This window comes from Lissotriton helveticus, chromosome 6, assembly GCF_964261635.1.
Source record: "Lissotriton helveticus chromosome 6, aLisHel1.1, whole genome shotgun sequence".
In the NCBI taxonomy this organism is placed as follows: Eukaryota; Metazoa; Chordata; class Amphibia; order Caudata; family Salamandridae; genus Lissotriton; species Lissotriton helveticus.
The window spans coordinates 816,912,053-816,933,255 of NC_136067.1; the positions used below are offsets into that span (position 1 = coordinate 816,912,053).

At 44.8% G+C, this 21,203-nt stretch overlaps 1 protein-coding gene across 1 annotated transcript in view; it reads left to right on the plus strand.

Annotated features, from left to right (window-relative positions):
* Positions 1-21,203, plus strand: part of MCHR2 (melanin concentrating hormone receptor 2) — a 794,284-nt gene that overhangs the window by 556,743 nt on the left and 216,338 nt on the right. Inside the window, exon 3 of the mRNA XM_078646856.1 lies at positions 3,917-4,111. Coding sequence (XP_078502982.1) covers positions 3,917-4,111 — 195 coding nt within the window. The remainder of the gene's footprint in view (positions 1-3,916; positions 4,112-21,203) is intronic.

A 21,203-nucleotide genomic window follows, 5' to 3' on the forward strand; every position in this document is an offset into this window, starting at 1 on the left:
TTTGGGCAGAATTATCAAAAAAAGGCCGCAAATAACATTTAGACGGGCCAAATCCTTTAAAAAAATGTTGGTCAGTAATGTGTTGCCAACCTCTCAACCAAAGGCGGCTGCCTCTATGTGGTTAACAAAGAGAGAAGGGTTTATAAAATTTACTAAGCGCAAAGCGTGCATACATGGGATCAATACCACCAAATACACATCTGGTTTCTCTGATAGGCCAATTAAAATCAGAGGCCACTAAACATGCAAAAAGGATTTTGCGGTCTACGTGCTCCAGTGCCCTCGTGGCCTGAAGTACGTAGGCAGCACTATCCTACCAGTTCACAAACGTGTGTTGCAGCATTTAAGGGCCATCAAAAACGGAGAATAAACTTATCCGGTGGCCCCACATTTCGAACATCACCACTAACAAAGCACAGCTGGGTTAGTGTATTTTGTGATAGATGCAATCAAACATAATGTGAGGGGTGGAAATCCAGAGAAGCATTTGAGAAGATTGGAATCTTCATATATAATCCAATTGAATAGCAAAATCCAGGCAGGTTTGAACATGGAGGACGATTTGCGCACTCACTTCTAAATATAGATATAATTAATGAATTATTTTCCCTTTCTTTCTGTTTTTAACCATTTCACTATGCTATTATTTTATTATTCTTGATGCACTTTAGTTGAGGACCTGCAGTTTTAGACGACACACCCATTATGAATGTATTGCAATTTTGAGCAAAAACGGTTGGCCCACTTGGGCATAAATGGCGGCATTATTATGAGAAATTAATATTTAGACACTTCTCTACAAGTAGAATTGTTCCTTTGGAGATTGGCCATTAGGTCTTTATGGGGTTATATTTTGGGCACTGGCACGTACTCCCAACTCCAATGGTGGTTTTCAGAAATTTATATTTAAAATTCAAATATGTTTGTAAACAATTTCTATATTATGGAATGTGCACTATTAATTGGTTGTGATTATAAAATGCTGATGAATAACGTGTTTAATCAATTGAAAAACATGTTTTGTCAGTGGGAACTAGAAGTCTGTCTTCTAATGTACTGCACTAGTAGTTTTGCACATGTGGCACGCCTCTCATGAGATTTAAAATGGCTGAGAACGTTATTGCAAACTGTTGGTGAACAAGCCTGCTGGACAGGCGAAACCCGTCCAACAGCTGACAATTAAATTGATATTTTCAGCAAGACACGGCGTCGTCATCCTTTACTTTGTGTTGGTAACCTCTAAATATATGTATACATATATACTTTTTAATTTACATTCAATATCAAAACTATTTATTTTTTAATTAGATTATTAGTTTAATTAAATTACATATAATTTATATCGTAATATATTTTCCTTTTTTATGATATTCTGGTTTACAAATGTTTCAGTTTATATTTATATATATTTGTAGTTTATATTCAAAGGGTCTGATGGACTGTACTATAGGAAGAGGGCAGACATCTCTCTGCATGGCAAAGTATAGGGAAAAATAAAAAAGTTTACCTAACTTGAAAATAAAAATAAAACATATTTTTGCATTAAATACTAACACAATATTAGGGTTTCACTGTATTTTTGTAGATGATATTTTGTCATATAACAGACCATGATCCTCAACGGTGTGTGCACATGGCAATTAAAGGTGGCTAAAATGGGTTAAGGGCTGTGCATGCTCAGGGATGTGATTCTGTGTTGCCAGTTGGGTGTTTAGACCTGAAGGGAATCACAAGGGTTTGCCAGTGTTGTGGGAAGCACAGAAATAGCACTCCGGCATGGGCGAGAGGAAGAAGAAGAGCCCCATCCTCAAATCACACAACAGTAGTTCACCCTAGTCATATTGTCAACTGACCAGCCACTCAGAGCGCTTGAATATTAGGACTTATGGATTCATCTCAGACAGTCCATCAGGCACCTAAGTATTTATTGTTGGATTTCCATCATCTTCAGTGAGAACTGGCCTCAATGGGTTGGGATGGCCACTCGGGACATGTTTGTTATTCACTTGTTAGGAGTATCTATGCCTTGGTCACGGTTAGTGTCAACCTGATTTTTCTTTCAGACCGCTGGTCTGAACCAGTAAGGTAAGTAGGAAGGAAGCATCCATAATTGTTCCATTGAGAGTTCTGCATTTCAGAGAAAGATACACAAAAAATGTGCAGTGAGATATTAAAAATTATCCTTGTAGGGGCATGCAACATGATGGGGGATGAAGCTATTTCAGACCTCTTCTGTTTATCATGCAGCCATATTCTTAGCACTGGGCATAGAGTGGGGTTCTTCTGGCTTAGAGCACTCCGACCCCTCATGTAGACTACAATCATTCAACACCGACACATCTCCCACTACGGAGGTATTCACTTTTTCAGTAATGGAAGATAGCAGAGATTTACCTTGCATTCATCGTGTGATGTTCTGGACATGTGGATGGTAGTCACCAATGTTAAAATGTTACATTGAATGGGTCCTTTTCTAATAAAGTAGATTCATCTTATGATGAGCCACTCACTAAAATCATGCGAGGCACCTCCCAAGGGACTCAGGTTGTGTGTATATTGTGTAGTGAAGATTGAATAAAAGTTAGTAATTGCAAAGTCAGGAGCAGCGATGCACAGACTGCAACCCCATGGACTTTTGACCCTCCAGTGGGTGTTCACAAAATTTCCAGTGGACACCTCCATGCCGCTTCCGTGGGAGCACAAATGTTCCTACCCCTCTATCCAAGTATATAAAAGTGGAAAATACACTTTGCTGGGAATTTCTGTCTTTGTATCTATTATCTACTGTCAGATATTCCACAAACCCTGACTTGGCGAATTAGGATATTGAATTTGGGATGAGAACTATATTTATAATTAAGTTCTACTAAAGTGCATTGTTGTCCATTTCCATATTGAGATGTATGTTTCTGTAGATAGCTTATCCCTTCATTACTGAAATCATGCCATAGTAACTTGTAAACAAATATAATACTCAAATCAAAGAGTGGAATGGGTTTATTTCATCTGAACGTACGTGATTTTTATTATTTTTCCAGCGTTTTTTATTAATTAATTTAACTTCTTTGTTTAGATTAAGCTAAGGTCAGATCACAGAAATATTCATATGTATCAGACAATTTACACTTACATTTACATCGATTAAACTGGGCAAACAATAAAATCTGAAACAATGGCTGCTGTAAATATGCTGATCGCTAAAAACGACTATTTTCCGGTAATAGTGCAAATATGTGTTCGAAATCTTGTTATCCTGCTCCCACACCTTTACACTTTTTCAGAAGTTGGCTTGAAAAAAAGACACCTATTAGGATTTTCAAATGTTTACCAAGTTCAGGCTTTAATTCATCCAACACACGTACTGAAGTTGCATGACTAATATTGTTAATGTTTTTCACAGAAAAACGCTTAATGCATAAAGTAAAGATTGAAGCTAAACTTGTAAGAGGAAAATTGTTAATATTTATACCTGAATTTGTTAGCTCAATAAACACTTGTCAAGAGCATCTCTTCGGTATTTTTTTTTGCAAATAATTGATGAAACTGACAAATTGATGGGACTTTGTTCCTCCTACAGCGCTCTCCACAGTGATTCAGAGTTTAATTAGCTCTGTGTAAACCTTCGACAAATTCCTGCTTACCATAAAGTTTGAGAACTAATTTTTTTGGAGCATATCATGTTTCTGTCAAAGCATTTACATATCACTGTGAAATGATCATTTTAATGAACTGCCATCAAATTGTTTGTATCAAAGAGGAGAGCGCAGATGCAGTGACATGCAATTTAACAGCAATGTGCTTGATGGTATCTTTCAGTTCAATATCTGACAATATCTGACTGTTTTGTGTTTTTTTTGTGTACCACAGTAACCCGGTACCGCTTTCCTGTAATGCTCGTGTATTATATTCACTGTAGGTACCTGGCTCTTGTTCAGCCATTCCGCCTCATCAGCTTGCGCACAAGGTCAAAGACTATTCGAATAAATCTGTTCCTCTGGGCGGCTTCGTTTGTGGTGGTACTTCCTGTGTGGGTGTACTCGAAGGTCATACGATTCAAAGATGGTCTGGAGAGCTGTGCATTTGATTTAACAACGCCCAATGATGTCCTTTGGTAAGTACCAAAAATGTAGACTTTAATTATACATGGGGGGTGGCTTTATATTTTTATTAGATCCTTTTGTTTGTCAACCAAGAATTATAAGTGGTTGTGTGGTTACATGCCATGCGACTCACCCATGTTGTCATTGAACATTGTTGTTTTTGAGATTCACTGGGATCTGTCTCTGGGCTGACCTTCTTATAACATCTTGAGTCTGTCTACCAGCTGCAGTATACCTGTATCTGCCTGTTTTTTTGCTGAATAAATCCTCCTGATAATCTACAAAGAACCAGCTTGTCTTCCTCCCATTGCAACAGGTATTCTACCAGAGTAATGAGTTTTTAATATTATTCTGAAAAAACATCTTGCGCAAAATGTTGACTGACACAATAAACAGAAGGAAGGTATATATTAGTAAGTGCTGCTATACTTTTCGACCATTAAATTTGAGCTTGACAATAGTTTTTTACTTGATATTTTGGCATACGATCTTATTTAAAGCTTTGACTTAATAGGAAGTAGGGGGTGTATTTTCTGATTAATATTCACCACCCTTCCTAAAAACAAGCATTTGCAATGCAATAGGTCTCGCATTAATTACGTTTGAGCTATTGGCATTGCTAAATATTGCAACACCAATTGCAACAAAAGTCTATAAATTGTAGCCCAAAAAAATGTATATTTATTTTTGTAGCAATGGTGGCATCCTGCGCTTTAGATGAATATGTTTGAAAGTAAAGTGCGCAATACTGCGATTGCTACAATAGTTAATTGTGGATGCGTTAACAATTGATGTTTGTGCTGATGGTGTGTGTGCTTGTAGAAATTGTTCACTGATGGCTGGTGGTGTGTGTGCCTGGTGGAAGTGTGCACTGCCGGCTGGTGGTGTTGGGGCCTGGTGGAAGCGTGCACTGACATCTGGTGGTGTGTGTGCCTGGTGAAAGCGTGCACTGACGCAGTGCTTAATTTGTAAAATATGAAGTCCAGGTGCTCAAATGTTTGTCGGAAGCCAACACCCACTTTCCCCGGCTCCACCTACTCACTATTGGCTCCACCCACATCCTCAACTGGCACTGCTGAAAGCCAGATGTAATACGCGATCAAAATTTCAGCATAGGAGCCTTCCTCAAGTAAAGTTTTGATAGGATGTCCCCCGCCCCTCATGTCTCCATAGCTCCTTTCTCATGTTTTTCATTTGTTTTATAGCGCTTCTCATACCAGATTATGGCGTTGGAGCACTTTACACCAAACACACATAAAGACAATGAATAATAAATGTGTAAGTCAGTGTATAGAAAATGTTACATATTACCAAGGGCACTACCCGGTGTAGGCATTTTTTAAGAGTGCTTGGGCTGGAGAAGCACAAACTTGGGATTCAAAACGTAACACAGTGGTTAGGGTTACATTTACTAATAAGAATTTACTTCTGCCCAAACAAACCCTTTTTAGCAACGTTAAGAAAATGAAAGACTGAAAAAACATAATTTTGTAACCTGTACCATGTAGTTTGCATGCAGCTCTTTGATGGCAGTTCATAGTTTACTGAGCTAGATTATTATTGTAACATATGAACTGTACAGAAACAAAAGGATCTTTTGTGACAAAAGTACTAACCTTCAGAGCTATGCACATAAAATACATTGATGTGATCTGCATGGTGCACATTCTTGCAGCACAGCTGAGTTCTCCGTCAGTAAACACCTTGGGCAGGAGGCTTTGTTTTTTAAGCCGGGTGCAGTCACCTCTTTTGGGCCTTGTTTGGGAGGGATGGGGGGTGGGGGTGAATAGGGAGCTCTTGCAGAGCCTCGCTGTGAGACCACCTTTCCCAGGGGAAAAAACAAATTGGAAGCCGCTCATAGTCAGAGCTGCTGACAGAACGATGTGGAAGTCCCGGCGTCAGCTCAATTTCCTGTGATTCTGGGCAAATCATGTGATCTCCCTTAAAATAAGATTGTCTCACCCAAAAGAAAAAGTAAAGTGGCTCTTATGTAATGTTACTGGTGCTTATGCACACTGCCCCAGTGGGGAAAACTCACTTGCACCCACCTATATAGGAAGAGGTTATCAAACTACGGTGGACTTTATAATTATATCAGCTTCCTTACAATCAAGAGTTAAGACCTTTGAAGTATCACCAAATTCCCAAAGTGACCATGCAATACTAACTCTGGAAGTCTTACTAACCCATCAAAATTCTTCTCCAGTAATAATAGCTAATGCATTGGCTCAGGAAAATATCAACGTGGATAAAGTAAATGGGTATACTATAAAGTGGGAGAGGATAAATCCAGAGGAACTTACCAAAGAGCTAATAAGATCAGTCTATCCCCAAATTGAAATCTGTCTGGATCTAGCCACTAGTGACACGGAACTTTTAACTAACTTCGCCCAAATTATGGAAAAAATTAAGTTGTTACTTACAAGAAAACAAAAACCTGATTCATCCCGGGCCATTGGCTGGTTTAATCAAGAGTGCACTAAGGCACATACAAAACTAAAATTAGCCTTAAATAAAAACGAAAGGGATCCCAGAACAATAGCCACTCTTAGAAGTGAATATCAAAAAACAAGGAAAAAGAGGAAAGAGGAATTGAAGCAAGCGCTGTGGCACGAACTTCACACTAGTGCCCAGGAAAAAAACTCTACAGCCTTCTGGAGAATTATAAGATCTCCCTTTTTGGCGGACGACACTTCCCCAAAAATCGAAGCCGCCATAGATGCTGCAACTTGGGTAACACATTTTACCAGTATCTTCCAAAAACCAATCTATGATCAAGAGCTGGAAGAAGAGAAAAAAAATACTCCCACTATACCCGATAGATATAAATTTCGAAATTTCGGAAATTCTTGTGGCATTGAACTCTACCAAAAAAGGGAAAGCACCAGGGCCGGATGGTGTCCCGGCAGACCTTTTTAAATACCAAACAGCACTTTGGGCACCAATTTTAACAAGGGTCTGTAGCGCTACAGCAAAAATAGGAATTCTAGAATCTTGGACTAGGTCCATTATGGTGCCGATTTTTAAAAAAGGTAACCGTATGGACCCCGCCTGCTATCGCCCAATTTCCCTGTTGGACTCACTGGGGAAAATAGCAGGAAGAGTGATATTAGAAAGACTGCAGGACTGGGCGGAAGAAAGAGGTGTCCTATCCGATCTTCAATTCGGATTCAGAAAAGGATTAGGTACTGTGGAACAAGCCCTAAATTTATCAATAATCTTCGGAAAATATGTGCATGCAAAGAAAGCAAAACTTTATATGACCTATGTAGATCTGTCCGCGGCCTTCGACTGTGTCTCCCACACAAAATTGTGGTCCCTTTTAGCACAGATGGGGATAGACCAACCACTCCTGAATTTTTTAAGGGAACTCTATTCCAATCCATCCGCAAGAGTTCGCTACGGGATAAAGGGAGAACTGACGGCGTCCTTCACAGTAGAGCGCGGGGTTAGACAGGGTTGTGTCCTGGCACCCTTTCTTTTCTCCCTCTATACCAACAACTTGGAGGTCGAGCTGCTAAAGGGTGCCCGTGACCTCCCACTGGCCAAACATCGCCCGATCCCCGCTCTGCTGTATGCGGATGACGCCGTCCTCCTCGCACAAACTCCCCGTGAACTCCAAAGGTCCCTTAATAGATATTCCCAGTTCATGAGAACTCTTGACCTCCACATAAATGTAAAAAAGACATTCGTAATGAAGGCTGGAGTCGGGAAAAAACAGCAAAAATCCATCTACCTCGACAGTCAAAAAATTGACTCAACAAATGAATACTGTTATTTGGGGGTCATGATAGACAATAAACTCTCCTGGAAACCAGCAGTGGAAGCCAGAAAACATTGTTTTAAAAGAGCACTAGCCGCATTGGTGTCGTTTTCTCAAAAATTAGGAAAACGTCCACCCAGGGAACTGCTAACCATATATAAAGCCAAGTGCCAATCTACAGCCTTATATGGAGCAGGACTATGGGGATACACGGACGTCACTTCTCTGCAAACCGCAGAAAATAAGTTTTTTAGATTCATCCTATCTGCCCCCAAAACTTCCTCCGTTTACGCCTGCCACTTAGAATTAGGGGCACCATACATTGAAGATCTTGCCAGAATCCAACCACTCCTACTTTGGCGACGTATTTGGGTGTCAGACAAAAACGACCTCACAAAATCAATATTGGCGGATGCAATGTCTCTGGACTACGCTTTAAAAATCAAATGGCTGGCCTATATCCGGACCTTTCTTAGCGATCTTGGAATGGAAAAATATTATCTAAATCCCGAAAAAATTGGAGAACTCGCAAACGACAATTTAAAAAAGCGAGCGTTGGATCATCTGACAAAATTGAGACTTCAGACAGAAGCCGGAAAACAGTCGGTGCAGCATGCTATGCTGGTCCAATCTACCCTTTCAATGCAGCCTTATCTAAATCTTGACATTGGCACCTTTGAACGATTTCTCCTGATAAGATTCAGACTGAACTTATTTCATAAACTGGTGGTTTTCCCAACACCAAATGTTTGGGATTCAAACGCACCCCCGTGTCCATGTGATGGGATATCAGGTCAATCCACCATTCATACAGTTCTGTTCTGTAAATTTTATCAGGACCACCGAAAACTCTGGCTACTGACCCTTCTAAAAACGTGGGGTCTTAGACAATGCAGAGCAGCCATGTTGAGTTTGCAGCTTTTGGACACCGAAGCCACATGTTACCATGTCCTGAATTTTCTAAAATGTATATATAGACATCGGAACAACCTTTAAATTATAATAGCACTGTAATTTCTTTTTGCTGTTTTTAAATTAACTGGTAAAATTAGATCTCATTGAAGATTTTTAACTGTAATGCTTTTATGGATTGTAATAATAATCCGAATAAAGTTTATACTACACTGCCCCAGTGCCAATGGGCAGAGTTCATGCTAAACAGCGGCCTCACTGTGATAGGGACTTCCCCGTTGAGTTTGCACTTCAGAGCTAGCTGCACAAGCATTCGCCTGGGAATGCGAACCTCGATGCTTACGGTTTCCTCTCTCCACCTCAGCCCATTTTAGGTGAATTCAAAGGCAGTTCTATGTGCCCAAAACAAAGGCTGACATCCATCTGAACCCTGCCAGGCGTACCGTTCATGTCTGGCTTTCCCTCTCCTTTCATTAGCAAAACGGGGCTCCACCCCTCACAATTAACCAATATTCACAGCTCCACTGTTGTCGGATCTATCCTTGTAAACGTCATTAACCATAATGCACTACTGTCGGCTGTATTCTAACACGGGCCCACTGTTGCAATCTATTTCAGTAATAACTCTTGCCCTCACTTGATTCAAAAGCTCTCCCCGATCAAATCTGTCAGAATACCCCGCCCGACCTTGCGATGTCAATTAAAACGCTCATGCTAGAATGTTACAATTTCTTGTCCCACACAAATGCAAATGCAAGTGTACTGCGCATGAAACGCAACGTTTGAGAACAGAAAGGAAAACCCTTAAAAAAATTACTCAAAGTTAAAGTGTCCATGAACTCGAGAAAATCCAACATATTTCTTTAAAATCCGTTCCCAGGATGCGTCATCCTACGTGTGCAGTCTTCCTGAAATCTGTTTAACTTGTAATCCAATGGGTGCTACATGTGGGTAAGGGCAGACGTGTTACTTGAGTAAAAAAAATTATACAGTGCACACCAATCTTTCGTCTTGACATAGTTCATCCGGTTTATGGGTTGAAACTTTTTGCGTGCAAACATGGGCCGCGTGATCCACCCTCGTGTCACGCATTCATGAATATTGTAGTTAATGAAGTGCAGTAACACTCCTCAACCAGGTGCACAGCGAATGGTGAGATGCTCACACATACATATCTTCCGCTTTACCAATTTCAGCAATGAATACTTACTGGTTACCAGATGCTGCAGCACGACACGCAGCTTCAAAATAAAAGTGCTGAACTGCCTGTGTGTCATGCATGTGTCCTGATCATAAGGCGAGTGGCGGCAAAAATTGAAAAAAGATACGCACGCTGCCTCACGTCACGCAGTCCCAGATGACCAAATCCAGCCCATCAGTGACCTGCCTACGGCAGCGCTGACTGCAGGGAATGGATGTCTTACTGGCACAGCTCTTCAAGGAGACAAAGTGAGAATGTAAACACATTTTATTGTGTGACACACGTTATGCAGTCACACGCAGGTCAAGACCCGGGGCTGATAATTAAGTGCCGGTGCTAAGCACCGGAAAGCTCCGGCACAAATTAAGCACTGCACTGACGGCTGGTGGTGTGGGCCTGGTGAAAGCGTGCGCTGACGGCTGGTGGTGTGTGTGTGTGCCTGGTGAAAGTGTGCACTGACTGCTGACACAGATTGCCAGAATATGTGGTGAGCCCCCCTCCCTGCTGGCAAACTCGGGGCCTCTGGCATCACGTGAGTGACCTGGTCCAACAGGGAACGGAGTAGGACAGATGTCAGAGAGGGCCCAACAACATGAACAGTTGTCATTTATAGTCAAACACGTCATGCGGTCGATCGGATCAATCCACTGGCATCATCACTGTCTATTACAAACACTCACAGTGGCTGGTACTTACTGTCTAGGGCCACGGCCCGGCCTTAGATGAGTCTAAGTCAGTCCTGAGTCTGACTGTGGCACAGGCGGGTGGCGCGTGCAGGCAGTAACTCTGGTCTGCAAAGGCTGGCTGCAGGCAGGCAAGGGCGCAAAACACAGCGAGCTACGGCAATACAGGTTTGAAGCCCGGCACCAGCCCGCGGCCTGCACACTGATCAGACTGTCCCTGTCTGCCTCTAGTTCCCGGGCGAGCCGGGGCCATCCAGTGAGACTGTCCTGGTGGCCCCTTGGCATTGCAAACCGGGTCACTGACTTAGTTGGTCTCCCTGTCGGCCAATAATTCAGAGGCCAGGGGTGGGGGGTAAAAGCAGTTGAGGTAGCTACACTGCGGAGCCGCTGCCACCATCAGCAAACTGAATTCCCCGCTCCAGGCAGCAGGATGTGAAATCTCCGGCTGCACCGGATATCTGACTGAACTGGATGTCTCGGTACTACCTGATGAGACATCACCGTCAGGCTGCCACTCAGAGCGCGATGCGGTGAATGATCATACTTATGAATGTAACACTTGTTGCACTGGTCTGCAATTGAGTGTGAACCTGCCAGGATTGCCTTAATTCACAGTGGGATCCACAAAGCCTGTGGGAGCACAGCGCACCCAAGACGTCAGCGTCCCTTTCATTTAGTTGCTACTCTGTAAAATTGATCCAAGAAGCCTGCGAGTGACTGAGCAAGTTAGGCGGTCTTGGATGATTTACTTGTCATACCACAACAGCACGATCGAACCGCGTCTGGACACGTCAATTCCTTTCTGCAAGGTAGCGGTATAAGGCAGGGGCGTAACACAGGCCTCCGCAGCCCACGCGGTGCGGGGGGGCCCGAAACTCCAGGGGGCCCCCTCGGCACTGCACTCTGTCTGTAGAGCTCCTAATTGAGCCCAGAGGGGGGCCCTCTACATACCTTGCAGGGAGGACCACTCAATTTTCGTTACGCCAGTGGTATAAGGGAGCAACGTCTGGAGTGTAAAGGGGAAGGGTGTCTATTATTCTCAATCACACACAGAAAAGTTCCGAGTTGGGCTAAACAGGACATGCAGACTTTCCACAAGCAGCTCCGCATTTTATCTTTAATTTCCAGATTGCCGGGGCTTTTTGCTGATAATGAGTTTCCAGATTGGGCTCCTCGCCAGCCCAGGTGTCGGGATTATGGGCCTCCCGTGTTCAGCCTGTTTACGCACGCGCCGTGTTAGTCAATTCCGGTGAAAGAATGAAAGTTGAAATGTTTCCCCTCTGCAACACTGGACGGGGAGCTGCAGCTGAATCACCAAATAGGGCAACCAGACAAAAACAGCAAGAAAAAATGCTTGTTTAATGTGAGAGTAATATCGTGCAAACTCAATTTTTTGGGTTAGGCTTATTTTATGTCATATATATTTTACTCCTTCGTATGCTGCTTGTTTAATTCCAATCCCTGGGTTACTGATTGAAACACAAAATATCCTGCGGGAGTTGTGGGCCGCAGCTACATGCACTGTGCTAGCAACAATCACCACATGAATTGTATACACATGCAAAGCGACCCAGAGACAGAAAGTAACTAGCCAATGGTGTCCTGCTTAAAAACAAAAAACGAATTTTGTTGTGTGAGCTGCATCACATTTGGCGATGCAGCACGAGCAACGAAATTAGTTTTTTTTTTCTTTTTCGGTACTTACCTGAAATCGTCCGTTTCCCGCATTTTACAACCCACCACCCTGCCCCTCCCGCGCCCCACGTCACCGCCTGGTGGCACACGCTACACAGGCCGTGGCTGTATTTACCTTCACCCATCTGTCTTCTGAACCAGGTTTTTTTGGCTGTTAGGACTCTGCACTCTTTACCATTGCTAACCAATGCTAACGTTCTTGTGCTTTTTCGAATAAACATAGCAAAATCCTCTGACACCCAATGGGCACATTTAATTCACTTATAAGTTCCTACTAAAGTGATCCTACATGCACCCATGGCCTCTAACTTAAAGGCTAGTGGTGGTCCTGCAGTACTGGAGGTGCCACCCACTTAAGTAGTCTTTTAAACATGTCTCAGGCCTGTCATTGTAGCCTTTGTGTGCAGTTTTAAACTGCCATTTCAACCTGGCAAAAAAAGACTTACCTATCCCGTAGGATAATATTGGGTTACCGTATTCCATTTAATAAGTGATAACCTTCCATTGGGAGGAAGAAGGACTGTTGAGTTTGGCATCTGAAGAAATGTTTTTAAAACCCTCTTTAATGGAAAAGTCGGATTTTAAGTTGCAATTGTAAAAATGCCTCTTTAGAAAGTTGACTTTTATTTGTCCTAAACATTTGGTGCCTGCAGCCTGTATCCTGGGTCACATGACTAGGTATAACTGGCATGTGGTCTTTGTGTATTACTCCCAGACAGTGAGAAAAAGGGGGAATATGTGTTGTCAGGATGGCCATCACTGACTTAATGGAGGGGGGGCTGTCACATACTGCACTTACACATCAAAAATACACTGCCTTAGTACACTCACAAAGGGTTTCACATTAGCCTTTTGTGTGCCCAGACACGCTTGGGCCAGGGAAGAAAGTCAGGAAATTCCAGACACCTCTGCAGGAGGAGTGCGCTAGATGCTTCTCCCATTTCCAAGTGGGCATTAGGTATAAATATCGAACTCTCAGACCTAACTCTTCTGTACACATCTGGACCTGTGGAAAACTCAGAAAAAGGACAGTGGTGCTGCTCTGCTGCATGAAAGACTTCAACTCTGCTGCCCTGCTTCCTGAGTGAGAGGGTTTGGGTTTGCATCTTGAACCCAGGACCATAAGAGTAACTCCAAGGCCTAGGTGGCTGGCCTCCTCATCAGAGCTTTAGGGACAGGAAAAGCTCCAATTACCTTGAACTCTGCATCTTGGCTCTGCCTGCTGTGATTCCTGCCCCAAAGAAGTGCCACCCCAGATCTGGACCCATTGAAAGTGGACCTGAAGGTGCTCCGCCAGCCAAGATGTGGTAATTTGGGCAGAACTGATGCAGCGAGGTGCTTCTTCTCGCATCGCCACATTGTAACTGCTGCTGCACGACACATCCCTGATGCAGGACCCTGCAGTTCCTAGGAACTGCCGCTATGGGATGCATTCTCCATGCTGGACCTCGCATCACAGCCCTGTAGCTCCTCTGAACTAAGGCTGCATGTCACATCCTTGGCGCAAGACCTGCCATTGCTGCCCCACAGCTCCAGAGTACCACCTTTGCACAGCGCATCCTCGAGACAGGAACTTGCAGCATAGCCCACCAGCACTAGGGAACCACAGCTGTACGTTGCATTATCAATGCTGAAAGGTGCCGCGCAAACATCACAGCTCCTCGAAACTGGTGCTGTGAAACTTATTCGTGGCATAGCATATGGCAAACCTTCCAACCAGGATTTAAGGTGCTCAGTGGGCCTAAATTGGTCCCTGTATTTGGCCCGTGCTATATTGCGGTTGTCTTCAACTTATGGCTTTGTCCCAGTCTGGTGTAACCAAACAACCGCAACTTACGCTTTGTGCTATTAAGCACTATATTTACCCAAACCTTTAAAATTGCATATCTCCGGTTTTACTAATTGGGGTTTTTTCATTTTGGTGTCAAATAATTCATTACAATTTACTGTAGTGTGGGATTTTCTTGTGTTGTATTTTCACTTTCCTATTGTTTTTGTGCTGCATAAATTTACTCATGTTTTACCCTGACATGAGTTAAGGTTGTTGCTTGAGTAGCATTTCACCCCCTTCAAACAATAACCACATTTCCTACACTCAGGTTTGAACATAATAGTAAAAGACACATCTTCACATAAGTGTAGGCATTGGAAGCTTTTCATGAGGCTCGTCATAGTGAAGTAGGAACCCGTACAGATGATTAAGCCTGAGATTCTCACTAAGGGGCCCTTTAGGATCTCTGGTGGATCGCCACCGCCCGCACGTCGGTGGCGATCTGCCCAAGATTCGAGCCCGTCCACTACCCATTTCCGTCCCCGCCATATTACTATGGCAGGGGGACCGGGGTGGGCGGAAAGACCATCTGCCGCTTTTCCGCCCAGTCAACAAGTTGATGGCGGCGGTGTCTGTCAGACACCGCCAGCCATATTATCTTGGGGTGGAAAGGCATGCGGTAAATGCCTGTTGCGGGCCCCCAGGGACTCTGGGGGCTGGGAGGTGCACCTGGGGGTACCTATGGTACCCTCATGCAGTTCCATGCACAACATGGCAGGCACTGTGCGGTGCCTGCCATGTTGTGCATGGAAGTACACAACAAGTCTTCCTGGCATTGTGGTGGGCGGTGCTGAGAGCACCGCCCGCCACAATGACAGGAATGCAGGATGCGCCCGCGCCTTTGGCGGGTGCATCCTAATGTCCCCCATGGGACCTCCGCCCTTATGGCGGGCGGTCCCATTTCCTGATAGGATGGCCGGCGGACTTTGTATTGTATTGTGTTCTTATGTAGCGCTGCTATCACCCTACGGGTATCTTGGCCCCCCCATTCTAATGACCCCTATGTTTCCATATGAAAATTCCCTTATGAAGGCACAAAAGCATTATTCTTGACACTGCCTAAGTGAGCCGTCTAGATCTATAGTTATCAAACAATAGATTGGGCTGGGTCTTCCGAACTCATCCTGAGATCTGACTTGGTGGTGGTCCCCTTTTGCCCTCCCTCTCAGCCATCATTCCCCATGAATGTATTCCTTGGAATAGGATGACCTTATAAACTATTGCAAACAAGAGATGGTGAGAGTTTTATTTAAATGGGCACATGGTATGTATGTGCATACTGAGTTGTAAGATGTTATGTTTTTCCTGAACACAACATTAGAATACTAAGGCTTTGTGTGTTACAGTATATCCATCAACATAGAGTTATTTCCACTGTTGGAGTAGTGGATTTGCTCCCAAAGTTAGGGAAATTAGGCCTGTGGTGGTCTCCCTGCTGTGGCAAGCTGCTTAATATGCACTGCTCTCAATAGTGGAGTGCAGTAGTAGCTACTCTCTCCCCTTAAAATGTAAAAGCTTTGTGGTCTTTGGAGTAAAGTATGACTGCAATTGATCCCACAGTAAAATAGTATACACAGGATAAGTATATTTTTTTATACATACCATATTCAAATATAACCCAATGCACGAGAATGTGCCACACATTGCTCCTGCCATCTACTCCCATCACAGTATAATTGTGCCTCTAGTCTATATCTGCCGTCAGACCATGTTGCGGTACAAAAGTGGGTGGTGATGGATGGAGCATTTGAACCAATCAAACACTCACACCCAGTCAACAGATCTTGGTTTTATCCATCACCGTTCTTTAGCCCACTCTGCCACCCCAGTTCAGACATGGCCATATGCAAATCAGTCTGACCCTGTGCCTCATGGGAACAGTCCAGCCCGAACTGCCAAGCCATGCCTTCCCTGGACCGGAAACAAGCTTCCGAGGACCGGTTTCTTGCATTTCAGCCGTCTTCAGCCCGGCTTGCTTGAATCCAGTGTACCGCATTGTTCGCCATAGGTTTGGCAGGTTATGCTCAGACGTGAGTCTCTTGCTCACTTTGCCACTGGATTCATCCAGAAGGCGGAAAGTAATTCTTTTTGTTGACGGGAAGCCAGTGGAGGTCTTTTAGGTGTCCGGTGATGTGATCTTGGCGAGGGACGTCTAATATGAGTCTTGCTGATGCGTTTTGGATGCGTTGGAGTTTTTTCTGTAATTTTGCTGTGATTCCTGCGTATAATGTATTGCCATAATCCAGTCGACTGGTAACCAGTGCGTGGGTGACGGTCTTCCTTGTCTCGAGGGGGATCCAGCGGACTGCGTTGACTTGTCTGGACATCGAGAGAGAGGAGTCTAGGATGAAGCCAAGGTTACGTGCGTGGTCTGTGGGTGTGGGTGCTGTGCCCAGAGCGGAGGGCCACCAGGAGTCGTCCCAGGCAGATGGGGAGGATCCTAGGATGAGCACTTCAGTTTTGTCTGAGTTGAGTTTTAGGCGGCTGTGTTTCATCCATTCGGCTACTTCTTTCATGCCTTCATGTAGATTGGTTTTGGCGGTGTTGGGGTCTTTGGTGAGGGAAAGGATCAGCTGGGTGTCGTCGGCGTAGGAGATGATGTTAAGGTTATGTTGCCGCGCAATGGATGCGAGTGGGCTCATGTAGACGTTGAAGAGGGTGGGACTGAGTGAGGATCCTTGTGGGACTCCGCAGATGACTTCAGTGGCCTCTGAGTTGAATGGGGGAAGTCGGACTCTCTGAGTTCTCCCAGCTAGGAACGAGGTGATCCAGTCCAAGGCTTTTCCTTGTATGCCGATGTTGCTGAGGCGTTGTATGAGGGTGCTATGACAGACTGTGTCGAAGGCGGCTGAGAGGTCGAGTAGAATGAGGGCAACTGTTTCTCCGTTGTCTAGTAGGTTTCGGATGTCGTCCGTTGCAGCGATGAGGGCGGTTTCGGTGCTGTGTTTGGCTCGAAATCCGGACTGAGAGGGGTCGAGGGAGTTGTTGGATTCAAGGAAGGCGGCGAGCTGGCTGTTGACTGCTTTCTCAATGACTTTGGCCGGGAATGGGAGGAGGGATATGGGTCGGTAGTTTTTAAGTTCAGAGGGGTCTGCTGTGGGTTTCTTCAGAAGGGCGCTGAGTTCGGCATGTTTCCAGCTTTCTGGGAAGGTGGCAAAGTTGAACGAGCAGTTGATGACATCACGGAGATGGGGTGCGATGATGGAGTCGGCTTTGTTGAAGATGTGGTGGGGGCAGGGGTCGGTTGGCGAGCCAGAGTGGATTGAGTTCATTAGGCGGATGGTGTCTTCAGTGGTGATTGGGTTCCAGGCGCTAAGGATGTTAGTTGATGGAGTTGGATCTGAGGGGGGTGGGGAGTGTTGATCGCTGGGAGTATTCTCGAAGCTGTTGTGGATGTCTGCAATCGCAGAGGACTTGGGAGGGAGTGATGTCGTTGGATGCTGCGGTGGGGTTGGTGAATTCTTTTACGATGTTGAAAAGTTCCTTGCTATTGTGAGTGTTGTTGTCGAGACGATCCTTGAATGCTGATTTCTTGGCTGAACGAATCAGTTGGTGGTGTTTGCGGGTGGCTGCCTTGAGGGTGGCCATGTTGTCATTGGTTGGGTTTTTTCTCCATGTTTTCTCCAGGGTGCGGCATAGCTTCTTGGATTTTTTCAGGTCATCATTGAACCAGGGAGCCTTTTTGCTTGCTGATTTGATTTGGTGCTTTTTCAGGGGTGCTAATTCGTCAGCACTGTGGGTGATCCATTGCTTGAGATTGGTGGCCGCTTGGTTAGGGTCCAATGAGAGTGTGGGAGGGTTTTGGTTGAGTGAAGCGAGGAGTTGGTTGGAGGTGATTTTGTTCCAATTTCTCCGAGGAATAGGTTGTGGGCGGTTGTGGCTCAGGGTGGTTTTGTAGCTGAAGTGTACACAGCTGTGGTCCGTCCAGTGGAGATCTGTGGTGCGGTCGAAGGAGATGTGCTTACTGGAGGTGAAGATAGGGTCAAGCGTGTGTCCGGCTATATGGGTGGGTGTATCAACGAGTTGTTTGAGTCCGAGGTTGTTCAGGTTGTCCAAAAGGGTGGTGGTGTTGCTGTCGTGTTTGTTTTCAAGGTGGTAATTGAGGTCTCCTAGCAGAATGTAGTTCTCAGAGGCTAGGGTATGTGGGGTGAAGAATTCTGTGATGTCATCGCTGAATTGAGTGCGGGTGCCTGGAGGCCTGTAAATGAGGGTGCCTCTGAGTGTGGTCCTAGGGTCAGTGTGGATTTGAAAGTGGAGATGTTCGGCGGTTGTAAGATTGTCGTCGGAGCTAGTCGTGATTTTGATGCTGTTCCTATGAATGATGGCGATGCCTCCTCCTGTCTGAATGGTGCGGTCTTTACGGATAATCTTGTATGATTCCGGTATGGCTATGGCGATGTCGGGTGCTGAAGAAGTGTTCATCCATGTTTCTGTCAGGAAGGCGATGTCCGGTGACGCAGTGTCGAGTAGGTCCCAGAGTTCAGTAGCGTGTCTGTGGACTGAGCGGGTGTTGAGCAGTAAGCATTTCAGGCGGTCAGGGTCGGTGCTTTTTGCGGAGGGAGTGGATTTTGTGAGGGTTCTGGAGCAGTTGAACTTGCATGAGAGACAGGCGAAAGGGCCGTGGGTACGACCAGGGATGGAAACGCAGCAATGAGGTGTGCGTCCGGGGTTGAGGGCGAGGAGAGTTGCGGCATCATAAGTGACTCTAGTGGGATGGGTGTGGCGGGGACCAGGGGGACAGGCGCTGGGCACGGTCCAGGCGCGGACGGGCGAAGACGGGCTTACCTTTGGCGCAACTTAGGCGCGGCCGCAGCGCGTTGAGTCATCTGTCATAAGTGGATATTGGAGGGGGCGGAGCGTGGGAGGGTCAGCTGGGAGGCGGTAGCGGGTAGGCGGGCCAGGGGAAAGCACAACAACAAAATGGTGGGAGGGATTCAAAGCGAAACCCAGCCCAATGCCCGCAATGAAGGAGGGCTTACCAAAAATCAATAATGCACAAGCGCTATTAATTTAAACAGCTATTCAGTCAACAGAGCTGCGATACCACAAGTGCTATAAACTACGATGCACAAGCGCTACCACAAGCGCTATAAACTACGATGCACAAGCGCTATTAATTTACACAGCTATAGTCAACAGAGCTACGATACCACACACGAGTGCTGAGTGAAAGTGCTTCAGCTGTGGGCGCTGCAGAGATAATTGCGAGCTGGAGCCAGGGAGCGTGGGGGAGCGACCGTTCGGGACGAGGTCCAGGCGGTTGAAATCATGGAAATTGTTGGGCAGGGTACTCAGCTTCCTGTGTGAGTCAGTGGAGGGCTGCAGAAATCAAAAGGTTGAAAAGATCTGCACTAGGAACAGGCTTTACACAGTGTAACCTCATAACCAATACAACAGGAAGGTGTTTCACGTTGTGATCTGTGTCTCAAATATTATAGGAAGAGGTTTTACAGTGAAATGTGTGCCAAAAACCATGGCATTACATTTAGAACTCTCTGACATGTACAGTAGTAAAGGGTGTACATTGTGAACTCTTTGCCAAACACCATGATTAGAGGTTGTACAATGTGAGCCCTTTGGAAAATGCAATAGGATGGTGTCCCACATTGTTAACTCTCCCAAATGCAATAGCGTGGAGCTTTACATTGTGAAGTCTCTGACAAATGCAATAGTAGCAGTTGTACAGTATGGACTCTTGAAATAGCAAGGGATTTTACATCGGGAATGTCTCAGTAAAGGTGGTTGAAAGAGACTTTCCTTTTTGAATTATTAGACAAATACAACTCTCTGACAAATGCAATAGGAAGACGTGAGTAAAAATGCCCCATTTTCATTATAGCCACAGTGAACATGGTCCAGCACCCTAGCCATAACCAACCATCACTTCACAAGTTTAGCCTGAATAGCAAATCATACCAGTCACTGGGGGAAATCTCTGAGACAGAGGGAAATTTCTCTGAACACAAAAATATGAAACATGAAATATGAAATGAAAACTGCCATATCATGAATTCATGGTATCATGAATTTTAATAAAAACATGCTGTTACCATTTAACTCTAAAGTGAGTGAGCCGTAGCACTTGGTAGAGCTTTTGCTGACACCCCTAAGCTAACTACCACCAAAAGGCACCTTTAATGACGGAGTAACGCCCCATGAAAACTCTGAACTAGCTACCTAATTTTAACTAGAACAATCATTGTCAACGCCAATTGATCTGATGTTGGTTGCTGGTCTCTTCTCCAATGCTCATTTTGATTCATTGTGGTTTTTGTAAATCTTTTATGTTGGGGGAGCTGACAAACCTTAGCCAATATAAGAAAAACTTTGGCTTAAAGCAAAAATACGTTTTGGTTTCAAAAAGCACATATTGCCATAGAAGTACCTGACATTCGGAAGAATTAATGTGTAAGGATATGCTCGCTATGAAGGAACGGTATACAGTCACTCACAGAATTGTTAGCCATTGTCTGAAGTGGGATTTCCTATTGTTCCAAAGTGCATGATTTAGTAAGCAGAAGAAAAAAAGCATGACACAAAAACAAGCCAACAAATTAAGAGGGCTAGCTGAAAGTATTGCTCGGGTTTGGGACTATACAAAGTCCTAAGCACAGGTTCAGGAATTGTCACTAAGCATATGCAACTGCAAAAGTATGCTGTGCGCAGTGGTTCGGATTGCACGGTCGCCACGAGGGATACGAGGGATACTGGTCTCAAAATCACTGAGAGGGCAGATCGACCTCAGGGACCTTCGGGAACCCACCTCCTGTATTGCTAAAATCTTCGGAGTCCTCAGGAGCTTGGGAGAAGCAAACCGGGTAGATGCATTTAGGTGCCTGCTTTTGCAGGGGAGTAACTCCTTTACTCCAAGGGAGATTCTTCAGTTGTCCAGCGTTGTGCAGGCAGTCGAAGTACTTGGTTTATTCTTAGCAGAATCTTGTCGAGGTAAAATCTAAAGTCCTGTAGCCAGGTAACCCACTTTATACCCATGGGAAATTGTTGGAAAGATTCTGTGGGC